This window comes from Rhodnius prolixus, unplaced genomic scaffold (assembly GCF_049639745.1).
Source record: "Rhodnius prolixus isolate KJV_2025 unplaced genomic scaffold, Rpr scaffold_7, whole genome shotgun sequence".
Taxonomy (NCBI): domain Eukaryota; kingdom Metazoa; phylum Arthropoda; class Insecta; order Hemiptera; family Reduviidae; genus Rhodnius; species Rhodnius prolixus.
In genome coordinates this window covers 2,208,184-2,233,964 of record NW_027411582.1, presented here as the reverse complement: position 1 = coordinate 2,233,964, position 25,781 = coordinate 2,208,184, and the positions used below count along the sequence as shown (strand labels likewise).

Sequence of the window (25,781 nt, the reverse complement as noted above, 5' to 3'; positions counted from 1 at the left end):
TAGCGTTGCTCTATCTTCGCTTTGCTCGCCACTATGCGCGGTCCCATATGTTTACTTGTGTTTGATTTCGCCGCTTCGCTCTTCGCTATCATCGCCGCTTTGCTCGCCGCTCCACTATGTTTCCAGCCTTACATACCGTTCCTGTATTACAGTGGTTCCCAACCTTTTTATGACCAGGAACCATTTTAATATTTTTTTTTGTTAGCAGCAGGGCCCACAAGGTTCAATATCACAATAAACTACTTTTAGATTTGAAAAATAAACTTCAATTAACATTGTGTTTAAGTTTTCAGTTATATTTAATGTGCATCTTGAGCTTGCATTTTCTTAACAAGATGGGTAATCCTGGGATTGATGAGATTGCTCAAAACGATATGTACATCATTTGCTTTTAGTCGACTCCTGGACTTGTTTTTTAGGCGCTCTTCGCTCGCTCGACGTCTCACTCACCGCGCCGTCGCCGCACACGCAGCCGTATGTCAAATAAATATATATTATTATTTTAAAAATGTAAAGTATTTCGCGGACCATATTTTAGTTCTTGCGGACCACAGGTTTGGGAACCACTGCTTTAATACAATGGCACTGTAAAGAAATTCGTCACAACTCCGAAAAAGTTTGAAACGTAAGTAATAAATCAGTCTCAAGATTTACTAGTCCAAATTCATAGGAAATCCTCTTTGGCCACTGCCTGGAGAAATTTACAGAAAATTAGAAAAAGCCGTCTTCATAAGTGACGCCCTTACCTTCTCTTGGTGGAATCAATCAATCCCAGGGTAGACTCCTGCGATGTCAAGTTTGGGCTAACCTGATCTCCAAGATAAGTGATTGCTCACAACAGCTCCTAGTATTAATCCAGTATTCGGCAACTATTCCGCGCAAGCTAGGGCTCAAAATTGTACTTCAATAAATCAAATAAAAGTTGGGTAGTAAAACTTTGTAGATTCTACGACCTTATTCTAAGACAAAAAAAACTAAAAACTATTTTCTTTATTTCCTTTTAAGGCTACGTTCACAACGGAGCTGTGAGCATAGATGATAGCAGAGATGATAGGAGTGATAATGCATCAGCGCTTAAAGAAAATACATTGGAATGTGAGCGTGCACAACAAAGCTGCGACTAGTGACTCATACGCGCTGCTATAAACGACGAGCATAGATGATAGAATTAAATTTTTCATTTTTCTGCTAGCTGAACTCCAGTATCGGAGCTTCAAAATAGACGTAGAAAAATTAATTAGTGCTGTCTTTATTCATTATTTTTTGCTATTATTTTATTATTTACTTTTAAACAATATTTTGTTTTTTAAATCGTGCTTACATTTATTTTCATGCGTATTTATTTATTTTTTCTCAATAAAACCATTACTTACCTGAGAGTAATCACTAGTTTTTCTTCTATGGTTATAGGATTTCCATGACAATTTTTCCAAAGTTTTCTTAATTTTGACCTTATTTTTTCTAAAATATAGTCGAATGTGGGTGGACCCATCCTCACATATTAAAAAAAAAAAAAAAACCATCCGGAGTTCCTTGTATAAATGGTGAAATTCACCCAAAGTACTTTGTTTTTTATTTATGGGATGTACATGATATTTTCTAAAGCGTTTTCTCTTTAACATATTCCATTTCATGGCTGCTGAATATAAAAACTCTTCTTCCCTACTCGACATGTTGCTTGTATCACAGCTCCGTTGTGCACACTAATCAGCGATTATGTTTTACTCTATCAGCTATCATCTCTGCTATCATCTATACTCACAGCTCCGTTGTAAACGTACCCTAAGGGTGATAGCAGAGATGATAACTGATAGAGTAAAATATAATCGCTGATTAGTGTGCACAACGGAGCTGTGATACATGCAACATGTCCGAGAAGTGAAGAAGAGTTTTTATGTTCAGCAGCAACAAAAAGGTATATTTTAAAGAAAAAACGCTTTAGAAAATATCATGTACATCCCATAAATAAAAAACGAAGTACTTTGGGCGAATTTCACCATTTATATAAGGAACTTAGAAATTATCCGGATCGTTTTTTTTGAATAAGTGAGGATGGGTCCACCCACATTCGACTATATTTTAGAAAAAATAAGGTCAAAATTAAGAAAACTTTGGAAAAATTGTCATGGAAATCCTATAACCATAGAAGAAAAACTAGTGATTACTCTCAGGTAAGTAATGGTTTTATTGAGAAAAAATAAATAAATACGCATGAAAATAAATGTAAGCACGATTTAAAAAACAAAATATTGTTTAAAAGTAAATAATAAAATAATAACAAAAAATAATGAGTAAAGACAGCACTAAATAATTTTTCGACGTCCATTTTGAAGCTCCGATACTGGAGTTCAGCTAGCAGAAAAATGAAAAATTCAATACTATCATCTATGCTCGTTTATAGCAGCGCGTATGAGTCACTAGTCGAAGCTTCGTTGTGCACGCTCACATAAGAATGTACTAGGTTATTCTATAAGCGCTGATGCATCACTGCTATCATCTCCGCTATCATCTATGCTCACAGCTCCGTTGTGAACGTACCCTTAAAGGCGCGTCAGCACCTCAGGTCATTAGCGCCAAGAAGTTTATACAGTGCACTGGTCCGGCCTCCTCCTAACAATTGTTCTCTCTTTACAAACACCACTTGTCCACTATACCAAGAGGCATTGCGCTGTATAACAAGCTCCTAGAAAGAGGAAAAGGGGCCAGCTATTGGAAACAAATACGTAATTATATCCTGAAATGAAAGATTTATTCAAAACTTTCAATTACTGCTGTCTTAATTTTATAAAACAAAAACAAACAAAATCGATAAACCTAAAAAATAAAAATACTTCAGCCATTTAACTCCAGCAAGTTTAAAGACTTGTCCAGTGCTATTTAGATTACTTTTTTTTGCGAAAAATTTGTTAGAAAAAGAAGAAAACATTATAATAATATTTCTATAATAAACAATCAAAATAAATGAATACACGAAATTCATTCAGTCAAAATATATATAAAATAATTACAACTTGAAACAATTTCATTTCCTTGATTTTCTTTTTTTGATACGTACAATAAAAAAATTTCCACTTCAAAACAAAACACAAATCATTTCGCAGTTTTCTTTTTTATTCAAATGCATTGACTAGATTTATCTGCTTTTTTAAACAATTACAAACAAAATGTAAGGCAATTACAAACAAAATGTAAGGCAATTACAAACAAAATGTAAGGCAATTACAAACAAATTGGTTATGTCATTTCATTAAATGGAATGTCTTTTTCCCTTTTATTTTTTTAATAAAAAAATAATCTTAAATCTCACTTTTTTTAAAAAAAATTAAATAAATTATCATTTTCAATCTTAGGAATAAATATTGAAATAATAAAAAATTGATTATTAAAATAAAAATATGGCTTTATACTGAGAAAAAGAATGCAACAAAGTATGGCAGGATAGATTTGGAATCCATGCCGGGGTTGGCTAGAAAGGCTAGAAAGAGTCTGGGGAGGTTCTACTGCGGCATCCAGGACCGTGCGTAGAGAAGGCGAAACAAGGAGCCCTAATTTCCGAAGCACGAAGAAACACAAACATGTTCCTGTTATAAAATGAAAATATTGTAGCTGGATTTATAAGGATATGTATAACAGGGTGATCCATTTAAAACGCATCAATCGCTAATAACATTTTAGGAAAGCGGAATTTCGAAAAAAAAAAACCCACTAAGTAAACTATATGTTTTTTTGGGGTCTAGTTTACAAATTTTCCAACCCCTGATGCTGTATCTTTATTTTTGGAGGGAGTTACGGCTAAAAAAAAAAACCGGTTTGGGGTTTCATAAGGAGCACTGGTTTTGGACAATGATTATGAAAACTACATAAAAAAAAAACTGTGAAAAAATGACGTTAACCCCGTTCTGATATCCCCTAATATTTGTTCAGATATTTAAGATCAAAGTTACAATTTTATCTATTCGTGAACGGTTTTCGATATTAATTTTCCACCAGAAATACACCCAGTATTGGGGAGGTCCTCTGGCTGCGGAAAATGTTATTGGTGACGCAAAGTGAAAAAAAAAAAAATAATAATTGAAGATGTTAAAACATGTAGTTTAATGTAGAGTAATGTGGGTGAATCAGGATAATTTTGTTTTATCATCAAATAAAAGCGATCATCACATCATTTTAATGTACCCCGTATGCAAGACTTCTTGACCTATGATTGCGGTAAGAATGTCTTGCCAGGGATGGGCGGGTATCGGTTTAGTGGTCTTGAGCGTGGCTTTGTACGTGGAAGATCCCCAGTTCGAATCCCGCGTAAAACTAGGCTTTATTTTAAAAAAAAAAAGTATTATGGTTATTTAAGTAAAAAGAATGTCTGCATTCGCGGGATTCGAACTGGGGATCTTCCACTTATAAAGCCTCGCTCAAGGCCACTAGACCAATACCCTGGCAAGACATTCTTACCCGTAATCATAGGTCAAGAAGTCTTGCATACTGGGTGCATTAAAATGATGTGATGATTGCTTTTATTTGATGATAAACAAATTTATATTGATTCACCCACAACCATTACACTATACTACATGTTTTAAAATCTTCAATTATTATTATTTTTTTACTTTGCGTCACCAATAACATTTTTTGCAGTCAGAGGACCTCCCCAAAACGTGTTTTTCTGGTGGGAAATTAATATTGAAAACCGTTCACGAATAGTTAAAATTGTAACTTTGATCATAAATATCTCGACAAATATTAGGGATATCGAAACGGGATTAACGTCATTTTTCACAGTTTTTTTATGTAGTTTTCATAATCATTGTCAAAATCAGTGGTCCTTATAAAACCCCAAACAGGTTTTTGGCCGTAACTCCCGCCAAAAATAAAGATACAGCATCATGAGCAGAAAATTTGAAAACTAGACCGAAAAAAACATATAGTTTACTTCGTGGGTTTTTTTCGAAATTACGCTTTCCTAAAAAGTTATTAGCGATTGGTGCGTTTTAAATGGATCACCCTGTATAATTACTGCTATTTAGAGTAAAATAGATCTAGTACACCGGCCAACTAACATGCATTTAAATGTTTCTCGCTCGGCTCAAAATGGAAAATTCTCAGTATCCCCCGCGTCCATTCGACAGTGTTGACTTTTTTTGGGGGTAATGTTAACACGAAGTTTTACGCCTTGGTGATTATTTTTTTAAAGTAAGGGGTGCCCACTTTACTTCTTACAGTCATGGTAGCCCCCCCCCCGTTTCAAACTGTCCCATTTCTCTCCTCCGAACAGCCAAACTCATGCCCTTACAAAGAAGCCCTTCGAATACTAAATACAAATACGTCCCAAATTTTCAAGTTTTCATTTTATTTTTCAGGAATTAACGTAAAGTATTCTACTATTGCAGCAAACTACCGAGTACACTACCACATGAACTCATGACTGCATATTCCACAGTCAAACAATTGACATATTCCAGCCACAATAGATCTTTTTACAACGCCTTGGATTAGCCTATTTTCTATCCACCCTTTATTAGCAAAACTTTTCGAGTGCAAAACCACATTAATTATAATTCCCTTTAAAGAAAAATAAAAAACAAACAAACAAACTACACAACTAAATTTACATTTTATGTAATAAAATTTTCATTTGTCATTTGCATAAGTTTTTTTAGAGTATTGTTTATTAATTGTTATTATACATATAATTTTTTTAAAAATTTATGTTTTAATTTAATTTAATACAATATATCACGAAAAAAATAATAATACAAAAAAAATAATAATAATAATTAACTTAATAATGTCTTAAAAAATCTATAAATTAAAACATTACACTTTCATTTTTTTTAACATTCAGATCCTTAAATTCCAAAAATTTCAAATATAAAGAATAAACAAATCATAATAATATAATAAATTTATGGAAAATAGAAGTGAGGCAGTCGCGTAAATAATTTTGTTTAAAACATTAAATTATACTTTTTTTATCATTTTTAGTTGTTTACTTTTTTTTTCTCTACGTTCATTCACTTTTTAATAAGAATATTCAAAATTAATTTTACAAAACTCTCCTAGAAAAATCAGAAATAATATTTATAAATTTTTCCCAATACTTACTTCATACGAAAAAAATTAAAAGGAAGTTTTATAAAAAGAAATATTATGCCCTATAATCTACGCAATTAAATAAACTAAATATTCATCTTAATTTATCACATGTACACGAAAGGGAAGAAGTTTATTTATTGCAAGGTTATATATTATTTTTAATTATTTATATATAATATTTATAATTTTTTTATAATACAACGCACCATGGGATCTGTGATTAAAAAAAAAATCAAAAACAAAACAAAAAATTGTATATTTTTGTAATGCAAAATAAAATTGTATTGCAAAAAAGACGAGATTACGCTCACTAAAAACCAGGTTTTGCCAACCCAAGCATAGTGAGTATAATTTTTTTCCCTGCAATCGTTTCAATAATTTTGAAAATCTAAAATTGGACGAAAGGTACCCATCTGTTTGGTGTTTAGTTAGGTTACTGAATTTAAAACGTAAGCTTCATAAGCATAAAAAAATAAAGAAATGAAAATTGCTAAGTTGAAAAATTTCACAATTTTTTGTTTTGGTATTAATGTTGTGTACTTGCAATTTTAACCTTTTACCTGGCAATAGTACGTAATCTTATTGTTTGTTAAGTTATTTTTATTTGGAAGTTTTTAAGAAGGTTATCTATTTGTTTTGTACAATTTAATATAATTTGGTAGGATTTTAGAAAAAAAAAAATATACGGTAATATCCCGTGAAATAACTTTACAGCATCTTGATGATAGAAAGTAGACCAAAATGTAAAAAAATTCCTTCCAGGTCACACAAAGGTATGTTTACAATTTCAAATTGAATTTAAGATGAATTAAAAAATAAATTAATAATATTATATTTCAGTTTAAAACTGAATTTGTACAAAACACTGATACAAATTTAAACTTTTTTCGTTAAATTTAGCGTAATTATTTAGTGATTGCAGAAAAAAAAAAGCTTTAAATGACCATTCTCACATTTCTAGAGAGGCGTTTAAATAATTTTACCCACCCCTGAATAATAATAATAATAATAAATAACCATAGATTAATAAAAACCAACCGAATATAATAGTATGGAGCTATAGGATTTTTTTATACTTGGAATGTTATGTATCCTATATTATAATCGTCACGATTATATTATAATTGAAATAATTTAAAAGTTTGGTATTTTAAAAATTTAGATATTTATAAAAAATGTACAGTAAGTTCTGAAGAAACAACCATTCCCTGTAACTAATTTGTTTTATTTGATCTTCCATTTCTCACGGTCACCATTGAGCGCTAGAAACCTTAAAATAACGATTTCCCGCGTCGTGCTGAGAGGGCTAAAAGCTACTCTTATGTCCTACAATTAAATGACAATCGAAAATACGCGCTTAAATACACGTAGCGCACAAAAATCTATGGATTAAAACGTTTATTTAAAAAATAAGTAGAATATCAAATATCTAAATATAGAATTAGATGCAATAGAAGTTACTGTCTTTTAATAATGTTAGACCAGATTTCACTAATTGAAACTCGCTTCTCTACTGAAAGTACTCTCCTAGAGATGAAGGATATGGAAGTTCCAGATTTAGAAAAATAGACGGAAACCAGACCACAAATTTGAATGCAAACAGCTGCTATTGAACTTGCCCTCATTCTCAGTAAGTTTAGACTTTCTCAGTTTAAACTAGTAATATTACAAAGAAACAAGAGTTGAGTAATATTGCTCAGACTTGTAGAAGAAGCTGTTTGAACTGGCGGACATGTCAGGGGACTAACTGGGATTAATCAGAGTTGCACAATCGATTGCAGCTCGAATTGCCTTTAACGCTGCACAGCCCTAAAAGAACTATGAAACGTAATCTTCCTTGATCCCAAGAAACTAGTCTAAGAACCTATCTAGTGCCATAAACTCAACAACGGCTATGATTTTCTGTCACTTCATCTTTTTTTAGAATTGGAACAGCTGTTATTACTAAACATTATTCAATTGTTGTCCATTGTTCAATACTAAATAAATGGTGGCAGAACATCTCTACAGTAGTTACACCATCATATTACTATGCTTGAATAATGTTGGGCTGGCCATACTATGATAGAAATCCCTACTCAGGGACAAAACGAACAAGAGCAAAAGAGTGGGGGAGACAATTAAGGTTTCCAGGATACGAGAAAAACGGATTTTGCAACTGGGAAAAAGTAAATGGGCTTTTCGGGGAAACCTATGAGTTAGAATGGTGGATCTAATTGTTAGTTAAGGGAACCCAAGATCAAAGAACATGGAAGGCAGACATTGCTGATATTTATATCTCGGTAGGTGGGAGTCCCGAGAGGGCCAGCTACGAGGCGAAGCTACAATTTTAAGAAAGAACTAATTCTACACATTTATTTCGTCACCCAGGACAAATAATCCCTTAAAATGTGGTATGAGCAGAAGGAGCAAAACTTTGCTGTTGATTTCTCATTTCCTCGATACCTTTTTTTTTTGGAAGTCTTTGGAATCCACGTTATATTTGAAAATATTTCTGCTACTTCTACTTTTCTGATGACACTCCAAAATTTATAAAGCCAGTCACGTCTCCAGGCCAGTTTATGCGAACAGACTCACTAAATCAATAAAAGAAGTCTAAATTAAAGGAAAACAAAAAAAAAAAATAAAAGCTTCTTACCGTATCAAAGATAAAGAAGTCAGGGCAGCTGATTTCCCGATCTAAACAGTATCTCAAAATCTTCACTAGAAATGTTTTTAACAGAGAGTTACTCGTAAAACAGATTCAAAAAACCCATCAGAACTTACTGTATTCTGAAACATTAAGCAATTTCATTTTTTAACAAGAAGTTTTAATAAAATATTTTATAGTGACAATGTCTTTTCATTTTTCTTTTAATTCTGTCAAGAAAGAAACGAAATAAAATTCAGAATATATTAGCTAGATGTGATTTAAAAAAGAGAAACAAAAAAAAACTAAACTATGCTAAAGGTATGTACAGATTAATTTACAATTATTTATTTTTTTAAATAATGTACAATTTTATTAATTAATTAAAAAATAAATTAACAATAACAATTATGAGATAACAAAAAAATAAAAATAAAATAAATGAACGCAAGGAAATTTGAGCTGTGTCACCTATAAAAGACATCACATTTTGTGCAATTTTCTTTCTTTCTTTTTTTGGGTATGTATTAGGAAAGAAAATAAGATTTTCCTAATTTCCTTTTTTTCATTGATAAAAAAAAAAAACTAAAAAAAAAAATTATTGATGGCAGTGTAAATTACATCAAGAAATAGAAAATTTTTACAACACAGTTGTTGACTAGGTGTAAAGAAAATAAGAAAAAACAAAATAGTAAAAATGAATTTGACAAATTTAAAAAAATCAGGGGCGAGTTCATTTATTCAATTTTAGCAAGAATAGGTTTTTTTTGCTTTTTCTTAAAAAAAAGAAACATTAGAAAGGGCCAAGAATAAAACTGATAACTGTCAACTTAAATGTAGTTGATAATTAACTACAAATATATACATTATTATTATTAATGTTATTGTATTTTGTTGAACTTGTGATGGTCGTAATAATAATTTTAATAATAATAAACGATTCAGCCAATAATAATAATAATAATAATAATAATAATAATAATAATAATAATATACTAGCAGCTACGGTTATATACAAGAATCCGGATGTTGGCTAGAAACAGTCTTACGTGATTTAGATTTCGGATCACCTTTAACTGTATCTATGCTCACTTTACGTGGATTGCCTAATGTCACCAATGCTGAAGCAATCGCCAGGCCAGCTGTAAAATACAGAACACTGATGTGAATAATGTGCTCACAACTTGGTAATGAGTAATCTCAAAGTAATTACTAACAAATAGGAGTAAGTAATAAATTTATTTTAATCAATTTCCGATCAATTCTTAATACCCATTATACCTATAGTTTATTTATCAATTGATTTAACTTCAAAGTAACAAAAGGAAAGCTTACCCCTTCTGAGATCAGCTGGAAAAAGAATTCCCCTCTCCAAAATTTTAAAAGAATCAATTCTTGTGTTTGTAATGTATTTACGAAGTTTAAAGGAGTGTCCGACTTTGTTTCTACTTTATTCAGTCCAAAGAAATGCCGTAGATATCTTACTGTCATCTATTTTTGGGCAACCCCTAAATTGTTTTGTCTTTACCAAATTTGCCGATTATTTATTTTTATTTTTTTAATTTATTTAGTTATTTATAATATGTGTATATTGATAATTATTTTGACTAAGTAAAAAGGAATATATATGACAAATGAACGCGTGAAAGGCAGGAGGAGAGAAACTACCCAGGGGTAGCACTTTCTACAGGGTATGAATGATCTTTATTGTCTTCAGACTGCAAGGAGGTCGCAAGGCATTGACGGTTCAGTCGGCGAGGGACAATGCAAGATGATTAGAGCAAGTAGAGAGGGCAATATAGTGCTGGCGATTCAGTCGGCGAGGAGTATTGTTAGGGATGTCAGAGGAGGCGAGAGACAATACAAGAGGATTAGAGCTAGTAGAGAGAGAGAAGTATAGTACTGGCGATTCAGTCGGTGAGGAGGATTAGAGATGTCAGAGGAACCGAGAGACTATACTAGAGGATTAGAGCAAGTAGAGAGAGCAGTATAGTACTGGCGATTCGGTCGGCGAGGAGTATTGTTAGGGATGTCAGAGGAGCTGAGGGACAGTACAAGAGGATTGGAGCAGGTAGAGAGAGCAGTATGGCACTGGCGATCCAGTCGGTGAGGAGGATTGTCAGGGATGTCAGAGGAGGCGAGAGACAATACGAGAGGATTAGAGCAAGTAGAGAGAGCAATATAGAACTTTTGATAATTCGTCTTGGCGAATTAGTCCATGAAGGGAATGTTGGAGGTCAGTGTGAAGAGTGAGGTTAGTCACCGTAGAAAGAAGCGTCAGCTATCTGTCGGAGGAGTTTCGACTGAAATGCCTGTACAATCCGTATGTTTGTTGGTTAGGCTGAACCCCACAGCTCTATCCGTTAAGTCCTCTTAGGTTCGAGAATAGCATTGTAGTTATATATTAAACGTTTCCTCGCATAAATGATTTATTCTTTTCCCATAGGCTATGTTCGATCAATTTGTAATATTAGCTGAATCATCATACCTGACTGCCCATGTGGTGTGAAGGCAGCACCTCCGGTAGGAAGTCTGACAAGTAGAGAAAGGACGGCTGCTCTGTTACCGCTGCACGGCTCGAGTGCTATAGGACTTGGACATTCCTAGGCAAACCCATATTTCCAATATAAATACGAGTATATGCAGTATTCTTAATTCAGACTAAAAAGACTATAAGTTATTAATGAAGTAGCTGCTGACTTAATCTAGCCAGTAACTACCCGAATCTTAGTCTAAATAACTTGGAAACAAGTCCTTATTCCTCCATAAAATGCTTTGAATCCAGATTGGAAGATACTAAAAGCAGAAATGGGAGGCAACGTGTGCCTCCTCATTTTTTTCTACAACATAATGGAGTTAAATTAAAATTAAAATGCAGAAATTAAAAATTATCAAAAGGTTCAAAAATATGTAAAAAGGTTATACCTTTTTCTTTGAGGTGGGCGTTGTCGGTGTATTCTCGTTGGTCGGTGTTCGTTTCTCAATTTCCACCAACACTTGGGAGAACGGTCTACTGGCCATTTGTTCCATTTCTACGAACAGGCGCTACAGAAACACCAAGCAGAAGATAGATAAGTTAATAAGCATTTTATCAATAGGATCATCTGTAAAATTTGGAGAGGGGTTAATAATAAAGTACGTATTTGATATATTTTCGGCTGGATGGCCTGGACTTCCCCGAAGATATTCTCTAAGTTCTAACTTGGCATATTTTCAAACTTAGAATTGTAGGATTTATAAGTACATTTTTAGGAGTAGACGGCTCTTAGCTGTATCAGACCACTTAATAAAAAATCTATGGTCTCTATAGAACAACACTACCATATTCAGAAATTCGCTCGCTTATTTTCAGCTGTTTCGTCTAATTGGAGACGGCCTTCTTAACCCATTAAATTTTATCATATACAATTAAAAAGAGGTAATAATAATTATTTAAGCAAAGCATTAGCTCAGCTGATAGTGCGGTGAACTTAGAAGTTTCCGGTTTCAAATCCAAACGTATTTTCTCCTCCTAAATGAGACCGGTCAGTACATTTAGAAGGCTCCAGGCGCTAAATAGTTTTAATATACTTTTTTAAAAATAGTAACAATTATTTAATATACCTGGCGTCTTCTGTACATATCGTATTTTTGTTTAATTTTCCACAAAACGGCGGCGACCAACAGCAATAAGAGGAAACATCTGTGGAACAAACGACAAAATTAGCGATTGTTTCCAAAATCAGCGATTATTATTCTAAGATACTTGTTTTCTTCGTTGGTAATATCTAAAAATAGTGGGCGATTTTTTTTGCGAATCGGGGCGGTATGCAGAAGATATTACTTTGATTAAAAATGGAAATCCACGAAAAGACTGAATAAAAACGAATAGCATACTAAGTTTTTCTTGAAAAACTCTAAATTTATGAAAAATTGAGTACTAATTAATGTTCATCAATAAGCAATAGAGCTGGAGTTACATTATTTGAATTAGGCAACAAATTAAAGATAGCCAATTCTCTAGCTAAACTACAGCTAATTTTGAAAATCAAGCAGATCTGCTAGTTTTAAAAAGATTTTTTTCACCTTTCTTACAAACGGTTGACGTTTTCGACCGGTAACCGGTTTAATAGAAACAACGTATCGTAGTTATGTCGAAAAAGGATAAAAACAAATAAGTCCACAAAAGAGAAAGAAAAAAAGAAGACGTTTCAAAGGTTTATTCCGAACTCTTGGTGAACCTTAGTTGGCTTAGAATGAGACTGAACTTTGGGACTCAATCTGTTACTGTTTTACACTGTTTTGCCTTATGAAGGAAGCATCTACATGATAGGACTAGCTGCGGAACTGCTGTGCAGGAAATGTGGCAAATGGATCCATTACTATCTCCTTGCAACGTGTGCATTAGGTTTTACAAACGATTCCTGACGTTCGGTGTTTGCAAATTCACAATCGAACCGGAGGGTGATATCACCGCGCTCGTCTCTGTTCAAGCGATTATGAATGCATCTGAACTGTTTTCTATGCAACATTCCGAACTAGCAAGTAAAGATTCTCTTTCAGCACTATTTATTTTTTACAATAGCAACAAATAAATATTGTTTACCCCTCCAATAAGAATAAAGTTTGCACATTTGAGCCAATCCTAATTTTTATTTTGACGAAATTCACTATCACCCTCCGGATGCATAGTAGATATAAATTTATAATTAATAAGAAAATCAAACTTACGATGAAAAAGTAATAAAAAACTGTTGCAGATTCAGTTTGGGATATTGTGAAAATGATATCTGGATCCATAATGGTGGCTGGAAGTCGTATACATAAACATAGAACGTGGTCAGCGTCACATTATCTACTACGCCAAAACTGTGTTCATTCTTGTTGAATCTTGTCTTATAATTGGAACAATTATGCCCGTACAGTAATGGCCGTTCCGGTTGGTTCACTGAAAACAAATAGCATTTTGTTAAAAGAGTGAAAATTTTTATAAAAATATTTTTATTGCCTTACAACTACTTATAAAATGAAAGTAGGTCTTTTAGCCAATAGTATGTCTAACTAAGAAGAAGTCAATATAAGGTTAAGGTATCGTATTTTTGTAAAGAGGCTTGGCATTACATTCAAACTAAGCTCTCTCCCAGAACTGCTTTAAGAAATACTTTTCTGTGAAAATGTTCCAAAGTAAAGATACAGATCTACGGTTATATAGATGGAAAAGAAGTCGTACTTTCCACATAAGTGGAAAACTAGTACACGAAGTTTATTGAAAATTATTAATGGTTGAAAGCTAATTGCAAACAAAAATTGAAAAAATCAAATCTGTAAAGTCTAAGTTCCAGCTGTAGATGGAATAAATTGCTTGAATCTTTGTAATCAGAAGCAACAACGGAATCAACACAGGGAACTTAAGTTTGAGTTTTATGGGATTTTTTTTCAGGACCTCATCAAAACATTTATTCCCGGTAAAACTTCCACTTAGAAAACTTCCCACTTATTTACTCTAACTAGAAGTACGAGAATGTAAACAATTAACACAAGTATTCACCAGTTTTTATGGTTATATTCATTTTAGCCATAACAGAACAGGTTATGGTGAAATCAGCGTCTACATCAGGCTTTGGCGGGCTATTCTTGAAATTTATCTGCGTATAATATCTATCATCTTTCTTGGAAAGATTAAACGTAAACTGATAATCAATTGTAAGGTCATCTGAAAAAAAGAAAATAGAATAATCATAATTTAAAAAAAATATCAAAGTTTCTGTAAAAAAATTATCTAGCAAGACAAAACATTGACGGGTGAAATAAAAAAAAAGTGAACTTACAAAAACAAGACCCATGATTGGTTGGATCGCCATGATAGTGATTCTGTAGATCACATCTTTCGCAATGATCGCCGATAATACCTTTCGTGGTACAGTAACACTTGCCTGTGTCTGGTACACAGTGCGTACCATGGTTGTTACACTCGCAAGCTGTAAATTTAAAAAAAATAAATAACCTATATTAATATTGTTGCAAGAAAGAGGAAGGTTATTTTTGGTTTAGTTTATATATTTAGGATTTATGAAATTTCTCAGTAAAATCTTATTTTCTATTAATTGCTTGCTGATTCAAGGACGATACATTGTAATTAAACATTTCCAAACAGGGTATAGTTACCCTGGAAATCAAATAATATTTACGATATCTGGGTAATACAATCCTGTTCCAAACTCTCCCCTATATAAACATAAGATTTTGATTCTATTTTAATATTAGAAAATAGGTGAAACATATAAAGTGACAAAAAATCACGTGGAAGGACGCAGGAAGTGTCGAGAGTGTTAGGATTCAATTTAAATAATAGGTCAAGAACCTTCTCAACTGATGTAATTGACTAAAACTACTTTTTTGTTTAAGAGCAGAGCTTAAAAAACAAAATTATGATTAGTTATCTCCAATTAGAGCTGGATAAGAGATGCAAGATATCTGAGCGGGCACTAAGAACCACTATTACACCGCCAATTTTCGCAATTGCGACGTAAAAGCCTACCTGGGGAAAATAGAAGTTCCAAAATTTAAACAAAGAAAAAGAAACATTGTGATTTTTACTTACGAGTACAATTTCCACCGTTCACCGGATATCCATAATAGCCGGGTATACAAGTTTCACAATGTTCTCCATGCGTAAGATTTGCACATGGTTGGACACACACACTGCTGTTGTTTGCGCATGTGCTGTGTCCATTACATTGGCAGCCTGGAAAAAAGAAAAAAGATTAAATATACGTGCTAATATGTGATGTGGAAGAATAAAAAAAAATTCTAGGTTTAGACTTTCGATATTTTATTGGTTATTCTTATTTTTAGATATATTCATAGATCATATTATTTATTAATAACACGATTAAAACCGATTCTGGATATCATTTCTAAGACCAAAACTCTGGTGTGCACGGATACTCCAAGTGTAATCCCAGCGAGCGGTTACCTACGACGTTTCCTGCTGGTTTGGACAACTGCTGCACTTTTCCACGATACTTAGCCACAGCTACGTCACTATTTCTGTTACATACAAATTCACACGTACAGGAAAGGAGATCTGAATAAATGTATTAAATTTAACAAAAGCAACAAAGAAAGGAAAGATACTTAAATTTAAATCAGACATTCTCTCACGCTAAAAACTCGTAACTAACATCAGCTAAATAAGATCTTTGAATTAAAAGGAAAATTTGAACAAAAAAGAAAAATCCAACATAAAATAGAGGAAGTCCTCGCCACACCAGCTCCAACGAATGAGAGACAGAAAGACATGGTTCACCTTTATTTTTTTTTGGACAAACGGTAAACGTAATCTGCCCCTCCTTCACTTTAACCAGAGTTAAACGGTGGAATTTAGTTTTAAAAAAACCTCCCCCACAGTGTGCGGAATTAAAATCAGACAATGACGTGTGTATACACGTCAAACGCAGGGCAAAAACAACCAAGAACGTTTACAACGTCCGTAATAGTCACTGCAAGCGACTTTTTCTGCAAACTCTCTCTGGAGCTTACAGATTACCAGAGCATTTCAAAAAATCTTGCACCGCTTCTTCACGTATGCATTGCTCTAGTTAACTAGAGACCGCAAGAGCTTTTACAAGAGAAGAATAAGAGCTTTTGAATTCTGTGCAAAATGAAATCTTGATCTGAACCTCTATCTAAAAGGTAAAAAACCAGGGCATTGCACAAGGGTTTCGAGAGCTTCTACTTGTGTGCGTAATTCCCCCCAATCTCTTATGCGGAGACCAAACATGTACCAACCACTTGGTCATTTGGCTGACACCCACCGCAGTTCTATTGGTTAAGATAAAGGAAACATCCCACCAATTAATATTCTTATTGTATTTTATTAAAATTTCGAGTTTTTTTTGTAGTTAATGGCAATTTTATATTTTTCACAATGAGTGTACACGTCTAACGCACCGTAATGGAGATTTGGTTTGACGTGTACACACGTCAAAACACGCTTAAGGCTGGAAACATAGTGGAGCGGCGGGCAAAGCGGCGATGATAGCTACTTCAGATCAAAGAGAGCGACGAGCAGCGAGCAAAGATTCGCATGCACATAGTGACGAGCTTAGTCGCGTTCTCCTTTTGACAAAACAAGATGGAGGAACTATTTTTATATGAAAATTCTTCGTTGAAACTTTGGTATTTGCAGCAGCTTAGTAGTAGGAGCTGCAGTGTACACGACATAAATAAGTTTAGAAATGAACTTGGTGAATTTCATCACTTGTACCAACAACTTCGGGAGCATCCTGGCAAGTTTCATGCGTATTTTCGAATGTCTATATCAACATTTGATTACATATTAGCCCAGTGTAACCCCATTAATCAAAATCAAATTTTATTGTTTTTGAGTAATACAGCTCATAACATGAGTTAGGCACAATATAGAAAAATTAACTATTTAGGTTATTTACTAAATACAAATCTGTGTAACCCCATTAATCCTAGCAGTTACTTTAAGATAAGAAAATCAAAATAAATAAAAATAAAATAGAAATATATGCAGATAAAAAAAAATTAGTCAATTAAAAAAACAATAATTTTATTAAATCACTACTCCATGATTTGTCATAAATTAATGTTGTTCATCTGAAAAACTGGAGTAGTACGACGCTACAGAAGAAGGATTGGAGAGTTCGTCCTGATCAGAAGTAGTAGGACGTGAAAATGTAATTTAATTTTGCCTAGTATTTAGTTGAAAGTTAGCATTAAGGGATTGAGAACCAAATTAAATGTAGCAAAAATTACCTGAATTCTCCATTAACTACTAATTGTTAATTAATTTAAACTATTAATTATTAAAAACTATTGTAGCTTCACAAATACTATGGCCCCACAGAGGTTTCTTTAAACAAACAACCAATAATGTATCAATATCCATAACCTTTGAAAAATAACCTTTACAAATTGAGCGCGATGAGAGCGAAGAAATCAAACATGTCATAACGCTTCGCTCTACTCTTTATAGAGAGCGTTGCTCTATCTTTGCTTTGCTCGCCACTATGCGCGGTCCCATATGTTTACTTGTGTTTGATTTCGCCGCTTTGCTCTTCGCTATCATCGCCGCTTTGCTCGCCGGTCCACTATGTTTCCAGCCTAACTGGTTAACTATCCTCTAGCTGCACACTTTACACCTATACTCTTACTTGTCACTGAACCACCGCGTGTGTTAATGTCCACCTTTAGTAATATTATATTTCTCATATGTGGTAGAGAGCCGTGTTACCATGGCGGAGGCCGCATATTCTATACACTTACCCATTAGTTTATTCCCAGCCTAAAACACTTTAAACACGACTTCCTGCTACTTGAAGTTTCTAGTAACATAAATCTTAGTAAAACCAGTAGAATTGAAGTACTTACTAGGACAATGTGTGAAATACCAATGTTTTTTGGCACAATTTGGCGGTGGATTATTACCACCTGGGAGACAAACACCTTTTCCTAAAAAGAAAAAGAAAACCATAATAATATTATTTTAGTAATTAGAATTTATTAATTTTAAATAAAAAAAACTATGCAAGCTTTTCTCACCTGTTCCAGTACCATCATCACACCAGCCACATTCTGGTGCATCTCTACATTCTAGACACCACTTGTGCGACATACAGGCAGATTCACCTTTATCACAAAAAAAGTAACCAATAAAGAATTGGGAACAACAAAACGTAAAATGTATGAAACAGGTACAAATAAGATACTAAGTATTATTTAGTATAAATATAAAAGACTACGGAGAAGTTGTGATATATTTCCGTATAACTTTTAAAGCAGAATGGAGAACTAATGGAGAACTAATACAGAATAATTTCTGTATTATTATTTTAATTTACGGAAAATGCAAGCAGGTTCTTTATTTATTAACAAATTTCTTTATTTATTAATAACAAATTAATAACTCCACTACCAGAAATAATAATAATAATTACCTGGCGTAAGCGGACATCTAGATCTTTGCGTAGACCATTCTCTACACTGTCCATAAGGAAATGAAGCTGTATAAGCAGTCTTATCAACACAACGTTGTTCATTATGACACCATATACACTCTTTTTGGGTACAATTCAAACAACTGGTCAATTCTGAACAACTTTCACCACAAGTATTTACAACGGATTCCTAAAAAAAAAAAAATTGTATATAATTTTATTAGAAATATTGTTAAAAGAGTTAAAAGAAGAATTCTAGTGGCAGGAAGTAGTTGCGATTGAATCAACTTTCACAAGACAGTTATTACAGGAAATATACGTATTGATTTTCCTTTAGTTCCGATTAAGTTAGCCAAATCTTTGTAAGTTTTTTTTAAAGAAAATTTAATTTTTGGACCAGTTCTAGCATAGTGAGGTGATTCAAGCTTAAAGAGAATATATTGACGTGATTTATGCTCTAATCAATCATCTGCACCATTAGGGAGAGGGGGCTACGATGTTCTAAGACAAAACTGAGACTTTTGTCACGACGCATCATTGATTTGGATTAAACTCTGATAGGAATTTGGAAGGCCACTTTTGCAAACCTTTGGACTGTTACTGATTACCTTTAATTTTACCTGTAGAACTAGTGAGAATTCAATATGTCGATAAAACTGCGGATTGAAAGAAGAAAAAAAAATCGATTGATCGAAAGTAGATGTATTTCAATTGATTTCTTTTTAGCATTTACACGGAGAAAACATTCTCCATAAATGATTGCGACAATTGCTGGTAGGCTCAATCTTCCAATTCATTAGATTTTTGGTAGAAATTTGACCCAGTAGCAAAGCTTTATCTAAGATATTAAAAACGAATCAAGAGTTTATTACCATTATTATTAAAATCTTGAAATTATTTACCTGCGGGGTATCTACAGTACTATTACAATTGTCCAGATCTGTCCATAGACACTGAGGTTGGACTGAACATGTCTGACAGCTGTGGAACAACGGACAATGGGCACCTTCATCAACTGCACATTCCGCACTCTGCGTCACAGCCTGCATCAAAAAATAAATAATATTAATTCTAAAAACTGAAACTTGGAAAAACTGAATTAATTCAGTCCAAATGATGGAATTTATATAAAAGTATTACCCTAATACTTGTGTACGCCGAGGTATTAGGTATGAGCTGTTTGCAGACATGTTCGTGGGTACATGAGTTTGTATGCGGACACCAACCACAACCCAGTGATGTATGCACACAGGATAGACAATCATTCAGCTGGCCGCATGTCACTATGTTCGCTGTCACCGTAGAACGTCTCTCTTCTGGGCACCTCCTGTACAAAAATAAATCAAAATTCTCAGACTCGCTGATTTACTTTCTCTCTCAATCTACTAATAACAGAAGGTATTGCTATTGAAAAGATTCTACCGCAAATATCTATTTCGGATTCCTTTGAACGAAAAATCACAGAAATTTGACATTTTTTTTTATTGAAATTTGAGTCTGAGAAGGCGAAAGATTGTAAGACGCTAAGTGCTGCTAATGGTAATAGATTCAGTTGTGCACACACCTAAGCACCAAAGAAACGCTTTCTGTGCTAGCAAAAGTGCAGGACCATTAACTGTCTGCAAAAGAAAAGCTAGCCCTTCAAGGATTTAAAATCCGAAGAACCCAAGGATACATTGAACCTAGGAATCAGTGCAAAAAAACCTTCAAACAAGCTAGGAGCATTGGCCCAACAGGAGATCAAGAGGAATTTGCCAGAAATCTTCTTGCTAAAAGCTCACAAATCAGGGAGCACAGTTTCGTTCTTCAGAGCGATTCCCATTCTAACGTATTCCTTTGGTATAATATCATGGACCGGCACAGACCTCCCACGCGGAGGTCCCGGGTTCGAATCCAGCAGCTGACCCTTAGATTTTCTCTTCCTAGGAGCTTCTTACAGCTCACTGTCCGGTGATGGACAGTGTTGTCTGTAACGAGAGAACACTGTCCGGAGGCCGGCAGTGCACTGGAAAAAGCTCCGGGCGCTAATAACCTCAGCTGTTGATGCGCAAAAAAAAAAAGGGAAGGGATTAGCTATGCGGTTAGCGTACTGGACTCCTACGCGGAGGTCCCGGGTTCGAATCCAGCTGCTGACCCTTAGATTTTCTCTTCTTAGGAGCTTCTTACATCTCACTGTCAGGTGATGGACAGTGTTGTCTTTAACGATAGAACACCATCCGGAGGCCAGAGGTGCACTGAAAGAAGCGCCGGGCGCCAATAACCATAAATGTTGACGCGCCTTAAATCATTAAAATAAAATAATAATATTTGGTTTAAATAATTCGGAGTTTAAGGTAAATATAAGAATTTATTTAAAGAAAGGAATGTGGGGTGTACGTTATTTTTAGTTAAGTCATCCAAAAATGGTTTACATACGCATAAGAATAAGGTTCAATATCCTCATCGGGCAGGGTGAGCAAATGAACCGGAATATCGTAGGCGGATCCACACTTTGCCAGCTTCTTGTCCCAGACACATTTCATACCTGGCCTTGTATTTAGACAAGCTGTCATGGAAGCTAGATTCTCGCATGTACCACTAGTGTACCTGGAAATATAAATAATTTATTATTATGGAAAAAAATATAAACAATAATGAAACAGTTATGTTCAAAAATCACTATCTTTTATTCTCGCAGCATAGTCTTGGAGAGGGGTCAACATGGGTTTGGGCTATGATCAAATGGATCGTACGATTGTTTCACAGTAGATCATATGTTCTCTCTCAGAGGAATACTGGAAAAGCTGCGGAGGATTACGGGGGGTATAATCACGCCAAGGTTACAAACAAAGCTGCCTTCTTTAATACGCTCATTCCAGATATTCTAAGAATAGGATTCAAGGGAGAGTGTTTCATTCATCCTATTTCCTGGCACTTTAAAAGGGTGTTTACACTCATTGAAAAAGGCGGGACTTTTATCAGATCCTGTAACCTCGTATCATTACAGAGTCTATGTCCCTTCAAAGAACTGCATTAAATAAAAGTAACAAAAACTACTAAAAAAGTCACCAAACCTTAGCAAATCATTCAACATTTGTCCATCAAATCCTCCATAGATGTATAATGAATTATTAAACGTGACCGCAGAATGTCCAAATCTGGGCAGATCTGCTACGAGTACTGGTGGCACTGAGAAGGATGCCCAACTGTCGCACACAACGTCATAAGACAAAAAATCGGCAGAATAACATTTAGCACCTCGTGACAGCGCCGTATCGTTGTGTGTATTGCCACCGAACACCAACATCAGTCCGTTTAGGAAGGTGCCCGTGTGTAGGAAACGTGCCGATGGTCCGCTACTCAGTAACGTCCTAAACGAACAGAAAATTAAAATCAGTATTCTTACTAGGAAGAGTTAAGCCCAAAACTGTAATACAAAGTACAATTTATTGTTTTGTTTTAGGCAGTATCTAACTTTCTGCATTACAAACCCTAAATAGAGCACTAATTTTCAGTTCTCATAAATCGCTCCAACTTGAAGTCATAATAAACGCTTCTTATTCTTTCACATCAGCATCAGTATCTTTCATTATAATCACACTGTTTCCGAAGCCATTCAAAGCATGTAGACGTGAATACTTCTACAATCATCATTATGAAATGTCATCCTTCGATGTATTTCCTTTTCTCTAAGGATGCGTTCCACTAAGCGCTCACAACGATCAAAACTTACCTTCAGACGTTCCACTTGACTTGACGACCGGGCGGTCGTAGTGGTCGTGGCGAAAACGTCACTAATGACGTCATTTTCGCTCACGCGAAGCTCACAACGCCCCCCACCTTAAGAGCTGGGTCGAAGTGGGCGTTCAGAAATTTGGCTCAATTTTTAAAAACAAAGATGGCGACCGAAAAAATTATATCAGGTAAATGAAAGTATTATCTTATGTAAATAATTGAATGTGTTTCTCGAAAGTCTAACAAAAAATAAATAAATAAAATGAAAAATTACTTATCCCTTAAATTACTAAATCACTGAATAACGATCAATTACACTTTGATAGTTAATAATACGTGGCTTAAGTTTTCGCTTTTCACTATTGCGATTTTGTAAAATTGCATTCCACTTTTCATGGGAACTAGATGAAGAACTTTCTAAAGCATTAATAAATATCCTACTGTTGCCACGAAAGACATTTTAATTTTATTTAAACGTAAATTTTATAAATACTCCACGAAAATGTAATATAAAAATTGAATTATATATATACGATATTTTTAATATAAGTCAACTTTACCAATAATAATATAAGTTTATTGTAATTGCTTATAAACGGGGTTAAAATTTAAAAAACAACCACTTCTGACTTATTTTCGAGGTCGCCATTTCTAATGTTTACATGAACGGTTAAAATGCTCCACTTGGGTTTTCGATTGTAACGTTCACAAGCAAGTGGAACGGGCAAAACCGCGCGGTCGTGAGCGTGATCGTTGTGAGCGCTTAGTGGAACGCACCCTAAGAACACTAAGCTGTTTTCCTGAATAGTGAGGTAGCTGTGATTAAAAAACTTGAACTTTGACGGAGATGCTTTTGATTTCTACTTTACAGCCCATTCTGCACACTAGTCGGATACGCTTTCCAGCTTAATGGTTTTACTTTATGGTTTTCATCAGACTCACCCACAGGAACGTAACAAAAATTATTTACCAAATGTGCGAATCCGGCTCGTAGGAATACAATCTATTAGATAACTGAGGGGAAGCTGGCGATTCCGAGATGAAACCTCCATACACATATATTTTCTCCGTTAAAGAATCCCATGCACTGGAATGTCCATAACCGGCTTTCACTGGAAATCCTCGAGTAGTGACTATGTTCCACTCACGAGTACCTGTGGAAAATAAAATGATCGGTGTAAAAAAGTGTTACAAACTTATAATATATACATTTTTGTTAACTAACTTACCAAAATAATACTCCTGAACAGTATTCAAATAACCATAAACAGGCGAATGACCAAATATGACTACCATTCGCTCGACCATCCTCTTGTTCTTACTGGACACCAGTGTAGCGGTATGTCCGGCCGATTTCAGCGGACCACACAACACCGTACCGTTACAGGGATCAGCACGTACTGTGATGTTCTCCCAAGACTTGGCAGACACATCGAACGCCCAAAGTTCATTACAAACGGTACCATCAGACTTTACACCTCCGTATAAGTAAATTTTATCCTAGAAATGTGTTTAAATATTGTTTTTTTAAAAAAATTGTTTTGTTAAAATTCATCAAAGGTTATTTTTAATTATGAAGATAATAATATCTCCAGGTTGAACGGCACAAATTTATGATTTGATTCCTTGGTCGTATAAGGAAAAAAAATACAGTCCTCTGAATCTGGATCCAGAAACGCTTCGTAAACTAGAGTATCAAAGAAAAAAATCTGCTTTTCTCCCTGCTTTTGCAAATGTTCATCAAAAACAATAAACTGTATCAAACAATTGATTAAAATAAGTAAAAATGACTCGTATTTAATTCCTTGTGCGTTTCTTTTTCTATCTAAGGATATATTTGTAAATAAGAACTTTTGTAACGGTCAATATGGCTTTTACTATTGTTATGAATTTTAAACCTTACTTCAAATAGACATTTTCAAGCAAAGAGTAAATAAATAATGTTTAAAACCTTAGTCTCTGTTTCTTTATGAGTATTTTTAAGAACGTTTATATCTTTACGACCATCTCCATGTTAATTATTAAAACACTTGTATGTAGCAGAAATATATCTCCTAATTTTCATTTATTTTTTTTTACTAACTTTATTTCATCATGCTTTTTAAAGCTTGAGGTTTTCAGCATTCAATATTAATTTCTTTCTGTTTCTTTATAGTTTCCTTTTAAAAATTATAAATATGGGTAGTACTGTAATTTGTCAATAAATTCACGAATTCAAAGAAAATTCAAATTCTGATACCATTTTCTTCCACTAAATATGTTAACAGCATACATTTAAAGCTGTTAATTTTATTGAAACTAAGAAAAAATAAAAACTATTTAGTTTCTTACATTTTTATTCAATTATTGGAGTTATCTTCTTTTTTTTTCTAACCTAACCTCAAAAAATTAAAATCACAGTCAATTCCGATTTGATACTTCATTTAGACGATCCAATAAGGATTCGATTAATATCGATCAATTAATCGATAGAATGGCAAAAAAATCGAAACATTCTATATACATCCATTTTAATGTTGTAATTATTTGTTTTCGATTATTTCAATTCTCAAGAATGCATTCATAATTCTGCGCAGTGTTACTAGTTTGTACAGTTCAGAGTGTGGATATTGCCGCCAAACGCAAATTTGACAAGGAATCGATTCGTAAAGTTATGCCGTATAACCGTATGGACATTCTGTACATACATTTTACTAAACTACTTACAAGACGTTGAAATTCATTAATAAAGTATAAGATTCAACCATTTATTTATGTTATGGCAAAAATATATTTGAAACTTACCCCGAAAATTACTGCAGAATGTCCGTACCTCGGGGTTGGTGAGGTTCTCATATCCATATGAACGGTTTCCCAGACATTCCCTGAAAATTAGAGCATGTTGAGGTTAGAAAAAGGCAGGTTATCTTTTTGTAGAAGTAAAAAAAAAACACAATTCATTAAGAGAAATTAATTATTATTAATTTACCCGTTCACATAGAAGTTCTTTAAAGAACTTACCTAGTTCTTTAAAGAACTTACAAGCTCTCTTTAGATATTATTGCAGAAATGACAGGACACTTTACTACATATGTACATACACTCACTTTGCGATGCATTCACAGAACATTAAAAGGTAGTTCAGGGCACAACTTCATGGGTTTTACGGAACACAAGTGAACTCCACAGCCAAACTCATCCAGAATCAAATTCTAATAATGGAAGAAAAACGTTTTTTTTGTAGCAGATTTCTTTTTTCTTTTTTACACATTTTTGGATTTCTACTAGTAATTCCTTCCCAACGCGTGACTGCAACATAAATATTCCTGCTACTTCACCTACGGCAGCATCATTACCACAATGGCAATGATTTCAAACGATGATTAAGACTTACTAAGTTCAATGTAACTCGTACGATCCTC

At 34.0% G+C, this 25,781-nt stretch overlaps 1 protein-coding gene and 1 long non-coding RNA gene across 8 annotated transcripts in view; one reads left to right on the top strand and one right to left on the bottom strand.

Annotated features, from left to right (window-relative positions):
• Nucleotides 1-2,727: 2,727 nt before the first annotated feature.
• dsd (attractin-like protein dsd) overlaps nt 2,728-25,781 on the bottom strand; it is a 37,232-nt gene continuing 14,178 nt past the window's right edge. For 4 of the 6 annotated variants that reach the window (XM_074113402.1, XM_074113405.1, XM_074113404.1 and 1 more), the window contains 18 exons: nt 25,165-25,244; nt 23,610-23,880; nt 23,351-23,534; nt 21,720-22,016; nt 21,082-21,252; nt 19,807-19,993; nt 19,569-19,709; nt 18,667-18,856; nt 18,272-18,358; nt 18,101-18,181; nt 15,300-15,443; nt 14,527-14,676; nt 14,247-14,411; nt 13,430-13,646; nt 12,323-12,401; nt 11,645-11,764; nt 11,208-11,322; nt 2,728-9,861 (listed from right to left, as the gene is read on the bottom strand). In XM_074113402.1, the coding sequence (XP_073969503.1) occupies nt 9,728-9,861; nt 11,208-11,322; nt 11,645-11,764; nt 12,323-12,401; nt 13,430-13,646; nt 14,247-14,411; nt 14,527-14,676; nt 15,300-15,443; nt 18,101-18,181; nt 18,272-18,358; nt 18,667-18,856; nt 19,569-19,709; nt 19,807-19,993; nt 21,082-21,252; nt 21,720-22,016; nt 23,351-23,534; nt 23,610-23,880; nt 25,165-25,244 (2,813 nt within the window). In that variant the 3' untranslated portion in view covers nt 2,728-9,727. The remainder of the gene's footprint in view (nt 9,862-11,207; nt 11,323-11,644; nt 11,765-12,322; nt 12,402-13,429; nt 13,647-14,246; nt 14,412-14,526; nt 14,677-15,299; nt 15,444-18,100; nt 18,182-18,271; nt 18,359-18,666; nt 18,857-19,568; nt 19,710-19,806; nt 19,994-21,081; nt 21,253-21,719; nt 22,017-23,350; nt 23,535-23,609; nt 23,881-25,164; nt 25,245-25,781) is intronic. The other 2 variants (XR_012453836.1, XM_074113403.1) reach the window with 2 other exon arrangements.
• LOC141446717 (uncharacterized) lies at nt 6,724-14,411 on the top strand. 2 transcript variants are annotated; one of them, XR_012453840.1, is made up of 4 exons: nt 6,724-6,863; nt 8,962-9,040; nt 9,778-9,944; nt 13,459-14,411. It is a non-coding gene; the product is annotated as an uncharacterized lncRNA (long non-coding RNA). The 2 variants fall into 2 exon arrangements; XR_012453839.1 differs by having other exon boundaries at nt 8,958-9,040.